Raw genomic sequence first — 16,492 nt, 5'->3', positions numbered from 1 at the left:
CTTGGAAGGAGGAGCACAACTCTAGTTACAAAAGGTGGCACATTTGTTAGTCTTCTATACTCTTACAGCATTGGGGTAAAAGCTGTTCCTGCACCTAGCAGCGCGGGTTCGAATAGACCTGAGCCGTTTTGCAGATGGCAGAGAAGAGAAAAGTGCCCGAGCGGGGTGACTATGATCTTTCATGATGCGCATCGTCTTTCTGAGGCAGCGTGTGGTGTAGGTGTCCTCGAGTGCTGGTAGCTGTGTGCCCATGATTCCCTGAGCTGTTTTGACCACCCTCTGTAGGGCTTTCTTGTCCTGTATGGAGCAGCTGCCACACCAGGATGTAATACACCCTGTGAGGACGGACTCCACGGCACACCTGTAGAAAGTGTTGAGGACTGTAGTGGACATCCGGGCTTTCTTCAGACGCCTGAGGAAGTGGAGACGTTGATGGGCCTTTTTAATGGATGATGCTGTGTGCTCAGACCATGTGAGTTTGGCAGTGAGGGTGACCCCTAGGAATCTGAAGCTGTTGACCCTCTCTACAACGTCCCCTCCTATGTAGATGGGTGCATGAACCGTATCCTGTTTCCTGAAGTCAATCACAAGCTCCTTAGTTTTACTGACATTGAGAGACAAATTGTTGTCCTGGCACCACTCTCCCAGGAGCCTCACCTCCTCTCTGTAGGCCGTCTCATCATTGTTGGTGATCAGAACCACAACGGTGGTATCGTCAGCAAACTTTATGATGGTGTTGGAGCTGTGACTGACCACACAGTCATATGTGAACAAGGAATACAGCACTGGGCTCAGGACGCTTCCCTGTGGAGTGCCAGTGTTGAGGGTCAGTGGGGAGGAGGTATTTCTGCCAATCCGCACACGCTGGGGTCTGTTGGTGAGGAAATCCAGGATCCAATTGCACAATGTGGCACTCAGTCCCAGCCCTAGTAGTTTTTGGATCAGCTTGGTTGGGATGACAGCGTTAAATGCCGAGCTATGGTCCACAAATAATAGCCTTGCATTGCAGTTTTTATTGTTCAGCTGAGCCAGAGTGGTGTGAAGGGTGTGTGATATCGTGTCTTCAGTGGATCTGTTGTGGCGGTAGGCAAACTGCAGTGGGTCCAAAGTGTCTGGGATGGTGTCCTTAATGTGTCCCAGCACCAGCCTCTCAAAGCACTTCATTGCAATGGGGGTCAGTGCCGCTGGGCGATAGTCATTAAGGCAGCTCACTTTGTTTTTCTTAGGAAAGTTATTATGTGTCATATTTGTACAGTAAGTTGGTGTACATGTAAGATTATGGTGTAGATATGTAAATGTCATTGGTGCCACGTATGTGAAACAGAGAAAAAGGTATACAATATTACTGTATGCCAGTATTATCTCCTCTGGGGGGTGGGGAAAGGAAAAAAAAAAAAAAAACAATAAAAGGGTGCATAAAGTTGTGTCATAGGCTGGCATGTCTCCTGACAAAGTCAGACTCAAAGCACCGAACGATTCCTATAGTTACCGCTACTTAATGGTTTCTTTTATACTAACACGTGCTTCAGGTTAGTACATATCATATGATATGTGGCTCTCACGGCAAACTAAGGAAGACATATGATTATGTAAACATACTATATGCGTCACTGGATTCTATTATTCCAAAGCACCGGAAGATACGCAAAGTTTCGTATCGTTCGTTGCTTAGTTACGTGTCTTTAAACTCGAGCAGGATTCCATTACTGTGGGGATATTATGGTCACTTGAGCAGGTCGTTTGAAGCCTTTTAATTATATTGCCTTTTGAAACGACGAAAGAAGTGACTTTTTTTCCACGAAATATGAGGCACCTAGAGCGAAATACTACACATCGCCGGAGAGTCATAGATCGATTCCCAGATATACGAGCGGTAACGTACATTTTTCACTTATTAAATATCACTTCCGTTATCCGCTTTTAATTTATAGTTATACCAGCTAACCTGTAAGGATATTTCATTGCTAATGTAAAACGTTCGTGTTATCACTGTACTCAGTTGAATGAACTTAGGTTCATGGAACTTGTACTTTTACAGATACAGCTCTATAATAAAACCATTATCAATAATAACGTTTCCTTACGTTAACCCCACTGACTGTAACAGTCCTCATAATTATACCTACCTGCGCGTACATTAACTTTAAATACAGCCTTACTGTTTTTTCTTAATCATTGATATTCATTCAGCAATACAGAAATGTACTTAGGTACAATAAAATATGTTGATTTATGAAAAATGAGTATCATCATCCTGGCATAATAGTGCATTTATTTATACATTGTTTTTTAACAAGACTTGTTTTCTTGCCCCCTCTCCAAAAATACCCAGGCAGGGAAAGCGTTACCCACTGAAGACAGATCACAGGGTTTTCTACAGGAGGTCACACCCAGGGTAAATTTATCATCTCATTGTGATCTGATGATCTTTAAAGACACTCTTAGACTATTAATAAAACTAATCAGGTAAAACCTGTCACAAAAAGAGTTTTGTTATCTATTATAATCAGAGGTGGGTTATCAAAAAACAATAATCAAGTACACTTACAAAATGAAAAGCACACATTTACTTAAAAACTACTCAAACGTAAGGTTAATTTGATTTAGACCAGACCGTTTAGTCTTATGAACTAAACATTGAATAGAAAACAGTATATGTCATTTTATTGCATTAAACCTGCTGTGCCAGTAAAATGAAACATAAACTGGAGCAATCAAATAAAAAGCAGTGTACTAAGTACCATTAAACATTATATATCTGACACCTCTGTCCAAAGCAGTTTACAATGGTAGATTTGTACACTCACTAAGCTCCCTATGAATTGCCCATTTACATATTTGAGTAGTTTTTACCTTGTCATTTCAGGGTAAGTACCTTGATAAAAGGTACTATAGCAGGAGCAGGGATTCACAACTTTGTGTGCTAGACAATGGCTGTAACTGTTATACTACCTTCTGTCCTGACCAAACAGTTATGTTATCCATTTGCATTTTAGCTGACACCTTTATATAGAGCGGTTTACAACTGTTTACTCATTTTTCATACTGGTATTTATGCTACAAAAATATTTGAACTGAGAACCTTCAACTTAAAGGTCATTTTACCTGTAACTGCTACATTATTCCTGCCACATACTGGGAAAATAAAAGCACAAAGTAAAATTATTGAAATAAAAAATGAAAAAGGTCAGATACGCATATTCATTTTTTTATTTAAAAAAAAATGTAGACCAGTCACATTGTATAAACTTTGTCAAACTCGTCCTCCAGAGCTGTCAAGTCTTCATAGTCTTTATAATTATCAAGCCAGCTACACAACAGGAAAAAAGCAACAACTTACTGTCATGTTTTTTAGAGAGGGTGTGGAGTTATGTACAGCAAACATGGCATACTTTGGCAGAGAAGGATGAAAACACAGGTGAAGTGCAGGTTAATATGTAACCAGCATACCCTTTAGAGTTACAATGGATGAGTAGCCAGTACATTTTTCATTGTGCCTGTGGGTCAGGGTGGGTATTTAGCCGCTATACCTTTTAGGTTGGATAAACCCCACATAACCAGACTGGTGGTTCCAATGGAAAGTAGTGGTATTCCATAAGTAGAAACTAAAATAAAGTATAAAGAAACCATCCAGCTTTACTATAAAATTAGGGAAATGAGTTCACAACATTCAAGTTACAATAAAAAATAAATCACTATAAATGGGAAATAAGTGCACAGAATTTATGCTCAAACTTTTCTTAAATCATTATCATTGAACATTTGTCATAACCTGGGTGCAGCTTTAGCTCACCAGAATTAAATAATATTAGGCTCCAAAGAATATAATGTTGCTGACCATGACTGGTTCTTGTTTACAATGCACATACAATTAGGATATTAGTCAACATATCAATTAACAGAAATTAACATAATTCCAAGCTTTGTGCAACTTAGATCTACAATTGTGTTCACGTACTACTTTTCAGGAGCAGTTATTGGCTGTTTAAATGAGTCAATGTTTTTACGTGCATGAATTTTGCAGTTAATTTCAGATAAGCTTAAAACTAGTTAAATAGGAGTGACTCACCAAAAAGAAAACACTTCCTAAAAATCACTGAAGTGTTTCTTAATAAAATTCTGCTCTCACAAGATAGAAAAAAAATAATTAATAAACAAAATGAACTTTTCTTTTCTTTAGTCCGGTGCACTTGAATGAACTAGGTTGTTCGTCAAGCCAAAACTCAATTTTAAACTCTTATCAGTAGTAATGACTGGTCTCATAACCAACCAACCAACCAACCAACCAACTATGATAACCAACAGCATCCAAAGAAATCAATAGAAATCAGCTGACACTGAGGAGATAATATCATTGCTAATAGTTTTAATAGTATTGCTAATAGTTTAAAAGTGACTGTGACTGATGCAGTAATGGCCAATGAAATCCACAAAGACAAAAGCCGAAACAGAAGAGGCAACACTAAATGGTTCACTGTTGGACTGACTTGACTGGTTTTAAGAAGAGAAAGTTAAAGCATTAAATGCGAAAAACTAAAATGTAAGTAGAAGACGGTGACATAAATGTATAATAATAAGGTATAATTTCCAAACACTTTGAAAAGTACATGCATGCACACACACAGTCTGAAACTGCTTGTCCCAAGCGGGGTTGTGGTAAAGCAGCGCCTAACCCGGCAACACATGGTGCAAGGCTGGAGGGGACACACCCAGGATGAGACACCACTCTATCACAAGGCATCCCAAGTGAGACTTGAACCCCTGCCCTGCTAGAGAGCAGGACCCGGCCAAGCCCGGTGTGCCACTGGGCCCCCCGTTTCTTTGGAAAGTATAATTTTTCCAAATATTTAAGTACAAGTAACAGTGAATGTAATTCATTACTACCCACCTCTCATGATTATCTCCTTTTTCAACAGTATATCACTTTTCAAACTCATTTTTCCCATTCCAGTACAACGCAACTTATTTAGCTAAACATAGTTATTATCTTAATGGATGTAAAGAAGCATACTCACATATCAGGTTTGAAGGTAACAGGACTGGAAATCTTTTTTTTAATCTTTAACTGTGCTGATGTTCCATATGGTTTTTCTGTAGAAATATCAAAGATGAGTCAAGATGAGGCTTCAGTAATTTTGTATAAAGCTCATTTGTACAGCACCTTAGTGAGAATGCACTCGGTCTGCATTTAGACCCCCCAAAAGTAAGTCTCTATACAAGTAAGCTTGTATTTTGCAGCCTGTCACTCCACCAGTGATCAAGAAGTTTCTGAACACGACGCGTCCAGAACCGGGAAAGATCCGCGTTTTTTATGGGAAGGCTGACGATCCTGATGTTGCCAGCGCTCTGATCCATGGCTTGCGAACAAAGGGCTCCACACCAGTGAGTTGTCCTAACTGCAGTGCAGCAGAAGTTTTTGAAAGTGAAATTACAAGAGCTCCAGGAACTTGTCCTGGGACTGTAAGATCAGAGTATTTCCTCTGTAGTGATATACCCACCTTTTAATCCTTTCAGTTAAGATCACAATAATGTCTTGTACAGATTTTTATTAATTTCCCTGGTGAAACTACATATTACATATGTGTAATGACATAAGTCAATGTGGTTTAGTTACATGAGACAACATTACTTAATAAATCAGAGATAATTACACTTTTTAAAAATTTCTAACTATTACAGATTAACCAACTTGGTTGGAATGTTGATTCCTGTGGTAAAGGATTCTATTATATTTCTGTGTATTCTAACAATTGTACCTTGTACTATTGCTGTAAATAAGAATGTAGTCCCCAGTAGTGTGTAGGGTTTGGGGAGTGTCATGGCTGAATTTGTTGGAATTTGTTTGTTTTCCTTAGTATAGCACACACATCATCTGAAACCACTTGTTCTATACGGGGTTGCGGGGAGCCACAGCCTAACCCAGCAACACAGGGTGTAGGGCTGGAGGGGGAGGGGACACACCCTGGACAGGACACCAGTCCATCACAAGGCACCCCAAGCAAGACTTGAACTCCACACCCCCCAGAGAGCAGGACCCAGTCAAACCCACTGTGCCACCGCACCCTCTTGCTCTCGAAACCAAATCAGAAATTAAAAGAAATCACCTGACATCTCTTAAGAAGTCATGCAAACCGGAAAGCCACTTTAACATCAAATGCACAGTTGCTAATAAGTCTCTCCCTTCCACACAAAAATCATAGTTTCTCTAGTCGTTGAGTTCTCAAGTGTCACTTGAGCCAACTGAATGGGCCGGTGCGGCCCAGGTGCTGGTGCTTGTTATTCCCTAGTGAACCCATACCAGACCAGGTGTGACTCTTGCCTGCCGTGCATAAATTAAAATTTTCAATGATTATATAACCAGGAAGACTAGAGCATATTGCATGCTACTGTTGAAGGTCATGTGTGGTAGAGTGTGAAGTAATAAACATTTTGTGTTTTGCATCCAACAGGGGGGATTAGTAATTAACCCAAAACCAAAGACCCTCTATCAACAGAAATGGCAGCAGCTACAGGAAGCTGTCTATTTTAGCAGCAAAAATGCTCCACTCGAGAGATCGCATGACCAGAGTGCTGGGCTGCCTAAAGGGCTGGACACTGAGAGAACTACATTTGGTGTAAAGTCTGTCCAATGTGAGCTCAACTGATTTTCTAAGTCATTAAATCTGTCATATAATGTATAGGAAAATGTAGTGATATTAAAAAGCATAAATAGGAGGTGAAAGGGTACTAAACATGAGTGATGTACACTCAGCATAATTCATGCACTTTATACTAAATGCTTGACAATTAAAATTGGTTAAAGCTGTTCATTTTTATCTATTCTAAGTGTATAGCCTGTAACACCTAAAATTTGCTGTGCGAGACTTACAGCTGATTTATAAATGTATGAATTATTGTTTGTGTATGTATTGCTTGCACTACTGGGTCCTCATATTACAAACACAGTTAAAACTTGAAGTTGATTTGTTTGTAAATCCAACCACTACATCCCAATCAATAAAATCTTAATAGTACAGGCGTTTCTCAGTTTATTCAAAGGCTAGGTTCTGTATTTTCTTTTCAGTACATATAAGCATAATAGTAGAGACTTGCCTCAGTTTATTTATGGGTTAGGTTCTGTAAAGATCTTGGATATAACTATTATGAAAATACTTTGTAAGACTTAGTTAAAATTATTAAAATTAAAAATGTTATCGCCACAAACTCCTACTCGATGCTGCTTGTTCATCAAAAGTTCATGAAAAAGAACCAGTATAAATGGAAGCTAAAAGACCACACTCTGCTAGGTATTATTATTAACCGCTATTTAGCTGACACCTTTTTCAAAGGCATCTAACAGTATCAGGTTTGTACGCAAAACTGCTTTAAGTTCACCAATTTATAGAAGTTAGTGGAGTGGAGTGGTTAGATCTGTGGCTTTTGAAGTAAAGCAGTCATGGGGGAGCTGGTAGCATCATGGTGAACACTGTTGCCTTTGGCTCTGAAGGGTGTGGGTTTGAGTCTCACCTCTAGGTATTGTACCCTTGAGCAAGATAGTCATCTTAAATTGGTCCAGTAAAATTACCCAGCTGTATAAAGGGGTAAGCTTTTGTAGGCAGCTGAACATTGTAGTTGCTTAGGAAGGCAAACAAGAGTAAATGTAATATTGCTGTGTAGTTTTTACTGGAGCAATTCAGGGTAAGTACTGCAAGTACAGTACTGTAAATTACTGCACTGGGAGTGGGGACTTAAACTTGTGCCCTTTGATTGCAAGGTAGCAGCCAGGTTTTATAAAATTCTTGGATATAGTAATAATAAAAAATATACTTTAGACTTGTATTTTAACATTTTTGTTAACTTTCAGTTTTATTAAAATAAAAAAAGACTTTAAATTACTGAAAAAAAAATTCTGTTTAATGTTGCCTGATTTATCCCATACATTTGTGCTCCGTCTCTCATCTTGCTGTTGATTGTCAAACATTTTGAAACACTATGAGCTGTAGAAAGGAGTTGATTTAATCTGGTCTGCCATTCCACCTTTTTGGATGTGTTTTATTACCACCTGAATAACTGCATGCACAAATAAGCTTGATGTTTGTTCCCCAACAAACACGTTTAGGAAAACAAGAAATGGTGAAGAAAATAAAATTAAAAATAGATAAAAGGAGAAATATTTGAACATTTGTAACATGAGGACCCAATGCTTTTGAGATTTAACCTGGAATATTCTTCTAAATGATTCTTTCTTAAAGACTTTCTTCTTTGTGTAGTTATAAATGCAGGTGAGATTGTTAATCCCACAAAGACTGTGGAGCAGGTAGAGAAAGAAGCTGAAGAAGGTCACCAGCTCTACATCAAGTCTCACAATGCTTATTTTGTCGGTAAGTTCAGTACAAACACTGATTCTGGTTTTAGTTAGAGTAGTAAATTTACTTTTGTGTATTGTTTAGACAGTTCTGCAAGGCAACGTGCAACTCAGTACATAAAGGTGTATTGTAGAACAGATGGAAAGCTTTAGATACAGACACATGGTTATCAAAACACAGCTTGTTTGATATCGCCATTTTGACATTAGTCAAGTTGCTGCCTGTAGAAATTATGAACAAATAACAACATACACTGATTGCAGCAGATGTTGTTAGATTAATTTACTAAGATGTCTGGAGATGAGGAGAGAAATGGGTTTGAAAAGGATGAGTTTTGAGACCCTTCTTGAATGCTGGGAGGGATTCAGGAGTCCTGAGGGAGAGAGGGTGTTCATTCCCATTCCACCCATCGGGACCAAGACTGACAACCAGCAGGCTTTCAATTTTGGGACCTGTTGTGAATGGGTGAAACAGCCAGAACTGGAGGAGCGCAGTGATCTTGATGAAGTGTAGGGATTGATCAGGTTCTGTAAGTATAGGGGTGCATCCTTTAACTGTTTTGTCGACTGTAACCAGATTCTTCAGCTTGATTATGGGTAGCCACAGCAAACCAGTGGAAAGAGATAAGATGCATAGAAATGCTTTGGCAGGTCAAACAACTCACGCAGCAGCATTCTGTAGAAGCTTGATGGCAGAAACAAGAAGACATGACAGGAGGAGAACACTGAAATAATCTAGGGCTCACATCACCATTGCTTGGAGCAGGAGCTGGATAGATTCTCTTGTGGGGTACTGACAGATTCTACAAATGTTGGAAAGAGATGTTTGCAAGCTCAAATTGTGGCTGTAGTGTGCTGAGAGTGGTAAGGATTCGAGTCAAGTGTTAATCCAGAGACACTGACTGACAATGTAGGCAAAGTGAGCAAATTATACAGTTTTGCAGAGTTCTCAACAAGTGGAAAGACCAGCTACTCAAGGGAGGATTTTATTCTTAAAGATCCCGAGTTATAGATTGGTCATAAAGGTGGGCTTGTCATAGATGTGCTGCAATGCACTGGAACTGGGGAAAAGGGAGGAAGAACTTGTGTGTTGTCTGCATAGCAATGATAGGAGAACCTGTTAGAGACAATTACCAAGCCAAGGGTAACAATACAAATAAGGTCATGGGTGCAGCTCCAAGCTCTGTGGAACACCCATTGAGAGAGTTGTGGGGGTAGAGGTAACAGGTAGTGTTGTGGTTAGAGCTGCTGCCTTTTTACTTGAAAGTCCTGGATTTGAATCCCTCCCCTTTCTGTACTGCCCTTGAACAAGGTGCTTATCCCGTGTTGCTCTGGTAAAAATGACTATGTTTAATAAGTGATACATAATTGTAAGTGGCCTTCTGGAACTACATCCGCTAAGCAAATGTCAATGTAGAAAGAGAGATTCATCAAACCAGCTGGTAAGATTCAGATCATTTCAATGATGATTGTTTAATATAAAGCTGTGCTAGCAAGGTAGGGAGGATGAAAGATGGTTGATGATGTCAAATGCAGCACTGTCAAAAAGTAGACTGAAGTGATTGTGTGTGCAGTCCAGGGAGAATGAACAAGCTTGAACCAAGATGTGATATCCATAAAGGACATAATCTGGGGAAGAAGTGAGGATAACTTATTGTAAAAGGCATTCTGAAGAATTTTGGACTGATAAGGGAGCAGAGAGACCTGTTTACAATTCTATACTGAGTTTGGGCCTTGAGAAGGTTTCCTGTACAATGGTGGCATCTGTGCAATTCTGAAGGCAGATGGGAAGCAACCAGAGGAAAGTGAGGAATAGAGGATGTATGAAATAAATGTAATGAGTTGTTGAGAAATAATGTTTGAAAAGAGAAGAAGGAGTGGAGGGCGGTTGTGGTTTAGTGAGAGAGCTGGAGGTCACAGGTGTTGTTTCTGGAGGGGGGTCGGAATACAGGGAATGAGGTCTTTCTGAGTGTTTTGGAGTGAAAGGGGAAGTGTGGTTTGGAAAATCTGTTGATGGTGGCATCAATCTTGTCTCATTTGTGCCTGAAGAATGAGGCAAAATCTGATGCAGTAAGGATGGAGGGAGGTGGTAGGAGAGAGACAAAAAATTTGTAAAAGGTATGCAGAGATTATTGGTCACCGGCTAATTTGCTTCTTTTGCTGTAGAGACAGTGGAGTCCATGGAATCAAGGAAGTTGTTTTAAGCTGTCAAGTCTGTGGGACTTCTACATTTCTACCATTTCTGCTCAGTGGCACATATTTTTGATCTGTTAATATGCAAAGTTTGAAATTAAGAAGACAGAAAAAGTCAAGAAACGAGCATACGGATGATAAGAGATTGGTGTCAGTATACGGATCAGAGAATAGTAGCAGTTTTAACACAATTTATCACAACCAGGTGAGCGTGTTGACAGAAAGTACAACTGGAGCCGCATTGGGAAGGACCATCGTTTTGGGGTTCCTACTCCCAACTACAGTGACGGACGGAAGGCGGCCGGGTCTCTACAGTGGCTGTAAGGGCTTATTACCTGTTTCGAACGAAGCGCTGGCCTAATGCCATAACACACAGCACAAGATCCCAAAGTCGCAAGGCATGCTGGGAAAAACGAAATACCTCTGTAGAAATCATTGCCGAAAAAAAAGGAAATCTCTACTCTCTGCTGTTGGAATCAGTTTGTAAGTATAAGTTGTCCTCACAGGCAAAGTGATGGGAAGTTGGTGTCAAAGCAATGCGATGACTTCAGAGAGAGGACACAGCCACAGATTGGAAAAGTCCATGACCCGTAAGTCAGCTGCCGCCATTTGTACGTTACGACGTTCAGTGGAGAGAACGTTCACATTTCTTACAGTAGAAGCTTTTTTTTTTTTTACAGAATTGCTGACACTATGAACGTTCCAGAAAATCACACGTTCGGAATTTTGTTTCGGACTGACGGATTTGGTAAGTACATGATTTATCTTCAGTGTTCCATTTTAGACGTATTAATTTTCAGATTATTTCAGTTATTTCAAGTTGTCATGTCTTCAGCCTGCACTTTCACAAGTAGCCAGCAGAGTGCAAAGAAAACGAGGTGTACCTGCAAATTGCTGGACTAATCTCCTTGCCTACAAACGGACCTGACATATGTTTAGAGTTTGTCGAGTCTTACTCCATCTGTCTGCTGTTTGTATAATCGTATGTCCTGTCATTAAGTCCATCCTTGTGCATCTCTACAGTTCTGTATTTAGACACAAAGGAATGCCAGGGGCTGCTCAGCTTAATTTAGCATTGCGATGTTTGTTCGTTCATGGTAATCTTCTTCCTGTCATGTACAGTGTCATAACTATGGGTATCACAGATGAACAAAAATATACAACATATTCCTCCCATCTTAAAAGAGAAGTCCACATTTCTGCTATATATCTGCTATGTATTAGCAAGCTACTATATGCTAGTGTTCAATAGTTTAGAATCACCCAGAAAGAAGTGATACTTTTTATCAAGGTATCATTACATTTATTTTAAAATATAGCCAATACATCATTACTAATGTTGCAAATGGCTATGATTGCTTGAAATGACTGATGTATAATTTATTATTCACATATGACTGCAAGCCCCATTTTCACCAGTGTCTGAAGACTCCGGTGACCTAATGGTAAACTCTTTTCACAAAAGACGGTTGCAGTTATGTTAGCACAGCTGAAACCCTCTATTCTGTTAAAGAAAGCAAGTAAATTATCTTTCATTGGGTTTGCAAGGTACTGGCATTCCTAAAGTTAATTTCTGGGTTCAGAAATGGACAAAACAAAAGAGCTTTTTCAAGAAACTTGTCAGTTTATTCAAAATTAAGGTTATTCCTTGTGTCAGATTGCCAAGAAACTGAAGATTTCATATAAAGGTGTCCACTACTATCTTGAGAGAAGAGGGCAAACAGGATGCAACCAGGACAGAAAAAGAAGCGGAGGGTCCAGATACACAATGCAGCATGAGCTATACATTGTAGACCTTGCCAGCTGCTCTAAGCTAAAGTGCCCCCTTTGCTGTCATTTCTATGGACACACGTTCTCCGGTGAATATAGCTAAAGTCATTGCACTTTCAGTAAGGAACTGCATGAGGGTGTGTGGTGGCACAACGGGTTTGACTGGGTCCTGCTCTCTGGTGGCTCTGGGGTTTGAGTCCTGCTTGGGGTACCTTGCGATGGACTGGTGTCCTGTCCTGGGTGTGTCCACTTTCCCCTCCAGCCTTGTGCCCTGTCTTGCTGGGTTAGGCTCTGGCTCACCACGACCCCCACTCGGGACAAGTGGCTTCAGGGTGTGTGAGTTAGAAAATACTCTGGTGTAACTTCTCTCTAGAATCCACATGCAAGACTATGCCTGAGAGTGTCATTCAACACCTTGTTAAATTCGAGGTGCTTTTTCCAGTGCAGTGGCATTGCTACAAATTCCCCTTTTCTTGCTTTCTTTAGTACAACGCAACCAAAACCTTTCTGCATTCACCAAAGACTTGAGCGACGAGTGCCGCTGTAATTGGCACAAAATCACCATATGCGTTAGAGCCTGGTTTTGCCGGCTGCACAGACAGGCACAGTAAAGTTCTTTGTTTCAGCTCCAAGCGAAAGCACTAGGGAAGGCTCTTTTTATCTGTCGCACTTCCTTTTGCTTCAACAGGATAGTCAGAATTCTCTCTAAAAAAAACTCCACTGCTCTCTATTTTGTTCTCACCGATCATACCAGCCATCGCTTCCGATCATACCAGCCGTTCTGCTCAGCCCCGTTGTATTGTTTTCTCAAACATCTCACTACTTCACACGCAAAATCAATCTTCTATGATCGTATTTGCATCCCTGTAGGATGAAGACACTATCCGATTTCCACTTCCCACAAAATTATTTCGATACACCCAGATTGCTCACTGCAAAATTAATTCTGCGTGGCACTCAAACACTCTGCATTTGCGTTAACTGCCCGTCACCGTAGGTGTTGGCGACCTCCTGAATTCACCGTTGACAGCGGATTACACGAGTGACCCCGATAAATGGTGGTCCCTGGTCACCGCTGTCCGCCAAGATCTGAAGAAGGCCAACTTCAACAAGTTCAGCGCCCTGCTGCAGACCTTCAGTCGTTATGACAAGGTACTCACCCGGGATTGCAGAAGGCCGCAAATCTACATCTCCGTCTCAAACTTTTAGATGCCACAAGAACGGCACACTGTATGGTTTATGTACTATCCACAGAAAGAAAATTCATCATCATTTCATATTTAGAGAAGGATATTATTTCCTTATAGCTATGTGAGTAAATATGTGCACATATGAGTGTACTCTGATACACTGGTATCCCATGCATGATATATCTTACATTATGTTCTGTGCGTTGTGGGAATGGCTTCGGATAACTAATTCTGTACTATGAAGAATTACTTAAAACCAGCAAAACATGCTTACACACAGCAATGAACAAATTTGAAAATATGGTCATAATCATGAGGAATAAATGAATACAAAAGCCAGGTGACACAATGAACTTTCTTTTTTTTTTCCATTGGCAGTCGGGCCAGGGCTTCATCGACAAGAAAGACCTGCACAATGTTTGTCTCCAGTTTAACCTTGACCTCAACACGCCAGTTCTCGAGAGCCTAGTGGAGTTCTGCGAGGACAGTAAAGACGGGCAAATAAACTTCATGGAATTTACAAACGTCCTCAACTGGAAGAAAGAGATACCGGCTGAGCTGGTGGAGCAGATTCGCGCCAAAGGTTAACAGCGGCATTTCTAACAGTATGAGTTCAAAATTTCAGTTCTATTAGTATGTTTAATGGTGGTATCGCACTCTGGAAATGTGCCGGTTTTCTGAGTTAACTGACAACTTGAATGTTTAAAACGTGTCAGAACGTGACGCGTGTTCTGAGATGTTTCAAACTTTCAAGTTGTCAGTAACTCAGAAAAATCAGCGCATTTCCAGTTTTAGTTTAGTTTAGAATTAAGTTCTGTGACCTAAACCAGACTTCTATGTGGAAAATGATGCGGTCTTTTTGCTCCCCTAAACTTACTTGCATCATTGCATTGCCCTACGCCCCGTGCGTGCTCACACAGCTGCAGCCACGGGTGACACGGAGGTCTCCCTCGAAGCGTTGGGTGAACCGCGCAAGTTGGAGCACCCGAAGCCAGTGGATGTGGCCAGTGGACCGAAGGCGACCAGGATTCTTCCCCAGCCCAAAACAGCAGTGCACCATGCTGTTACATCCTCACCGTTGATACAGGGTGTCGTGGGTGGGCCTTCCACTGCTAGTGAGCAAAAAGCAAAACACCTAAAACCTTCCACTGCTTCTTAGACCAAAAAAAAAACCTAAATATTGTTGGAATGTTTCTAGGACGGAAAACGAAGTTCTTTTGATACTGTCAAATCATACACCGTTAATCCTTCCAGAACATCTTAAACGTTGGAATAGCATTCTAATTTATTTGCATGCCATGCAAATCAGATGCCGTGTAAATAAGAACGGCGGCACACATGTGGCCAAACATCAGAAAAAGCAGCTGAGAAGCAGCTGAGACTGGAGGGAAGCTGAAGAGCCAAAGTAAATTGCATCTGCCATGTTTTTCCTCCAGAGGACCACGTACCAGTGTTTTTTTTTTTTTTTTTCCCCCAACCGTAGGCTACTTTTCATGTTCTTCTTTAGATGTCCGCACCTATGGGATCCCCACCGTACGCACGGATTTGACAGCCCCGCAAATAAAGCGCATTGGCGACTGGACGAACTACGGGGACCAGTCGACAGCTTACGGTTTGCTGTACCCCACACGGTCCTCCTTGAAAGGAGTCTACGAGGAGCACTACCTTGCCTCCCGCACCAGAGAGGAGGTACCGGCCCTGCTGCTTTGGGCATGCTGAAAGACGGTTGTTAATCCTGCCACAGTTCTGAGCTTTCTGGCATTTCAATTATCATATTAGTTAAGAACATGATGCATGATGTTATGAACACGACTAATAACGACTAATAATATTTTTACATTAGCGAGAACAAAATGCAGCTGTGTTAATGTCTAAAAGCGGTCTTTGGTTTGGATAGGAGTGTCAGCTCTACAAAGTGATATGTGTTGACAGCTTTAATCTGCTGAAAAGAAATTGTGCAAGTAGGGTGTGTAGCTGAGCGCACCTGGACACAACCCCTAGCACCGCTGTACTCCAGCGCAAATCGCCAACTGCTGCCTTTTCTGTTTCAGATTGCTCAGATTTTCCGCAGTGCAGATGTTACCATTCACGATGAATTGTTTGAGGAGGCGTGGAAGCTGGCGTCCATGAGACACCCAAAAGGAGAAGTTTGTGTGGAGAGCTTCAGGAATGCCCTAAAGGAAATTCAAGCGTATTAAACATTTCTTCTTTTGTTAAACATTGTATGAACTTCTTAAAGCTTTATTAAATGAGAGTGATATATTGTCAGTTCAGCATTGCTTAACCGTCACAATCGTCTGCTTTTTTTTTGTTAATAGTGGCGGCCTCATATTAACATGAGTTAATATACTAATTTTTGGTGTTATTTGTGTTCTGTCAGAGGATGGATGCATCAAGAATCAGTGGGTTGGTTTTTAGAACAGTTTGTACTGCATGTGGAAATGAACAAATCACATCCTTGCAAGGCTACAATCTGTATTAATAATCTCTGATTAACAAGGCTCTACTTTACAGTAATAGCACTGCAGACATACAGTTTACATTATTCAACTGGTGGCAATTAGTTACAGCAGACAGACTGCAAAGTATTTGTTACCGCACACAGGGGTCACTCCACTCACTCAAATTCACTCATTTTATGTAGCTCCTGTAAACCTGGTAGTAACTGTCCTGATGGTAAATTAGTTGAGTGTCCAAAGGTGATACATCAGCTGCTTTTTAAATAAGGGATTCCATTGTATTTAGCTATCTGCCACTGGCCGAAGGATACCAACAATAGTTTACCGAAGACTTCAGACGCCGAGACCAAGGGATGAGCATTTCAGTTCAGGAAACATTTTTATGTATCTAATGATAATCAATTTGGAATAAGCAAAGGAACTGGGAATAGTTTCTTCAGAGGGTCGTACAAAAAGCAGACCGTACCGTCTCAAGTGGTTCTTTTGAATTATGGAATAATATTGCTTAGCGCATATTTAAGTGAGAATTTGGGTGG

At 40.7% G+C, this 16,492-nt stretch overlaps 1 protein-coding gene across 2 annotated transcripts; it reads left to right on the top strand.

Annotated features, from left to right (window-relative positions):
- Nucleotides 1-1,701: 1,701 nt before the first annotated feature.
- efhb (EF-hand domain family, member B) lies at nucleotides 1,702-15,745 on the top strand. Of its 2 annotated transcripts, none has more exons than XM_018740667.1 (13): nucleotides 1,702-1,873; nucleotides 2,333-2,395; nucleotides 5,239-5,382; nucleotides 6,450-6,630; nucleotides 8,250-8,360; nucleotides 10,743-10,857; nucleotides 11,044-11,127; nucleotides 11,218-11,285; nucleotides 13,305-13,459; nucleotides 13,876-14,080; nucleotides 14,418-14,612; nucleotides 15,005-15,186; nucleotides 15,549-15,745. In XM_018740667.1, exons 1-13 carry the CDS (start codon nucleotides 1,805-1,807, stop codon nucleotides 15,693-15,695), a joined length of 1,719 nt encoding a protein of 572 aa, XP_018596183.1. In that variant the 5' UTR covers nucleotides 1,702-1,804; the 3' UTR covers nucleotides 15,696-15,745. The 2 variants fall into 2 exon arrangements, with proteins under 2 accessions (XP_018596183.1, XP_018596182.1); XM_018740666.1 differs by having other exon boundaries at nucleotides 14,981-15,186.
- Nucleotides 15,746-16,492: the final 747 nt, after the last annotated feature.

The sequence above is a fragment of the Scleropages formosus genome, chromosome 18 (genome assembly GCF_900964775.1).
Source record: "Scleropages formosus chromosome 18, fSclFor1.1, whole genome shotgun sequence".
In the NCBI taxonomy this organism is placed as follows: domain Eukaryota; kingdom Metazoa; phylum Chordata; class Actinopteri; order Osteoglossiformes; family Osteoglossidae; genus Scleropages; species Scleropages formosus.
This window is presented reverse-complemented; position numbering and strand designations above follow the sequence as displayed.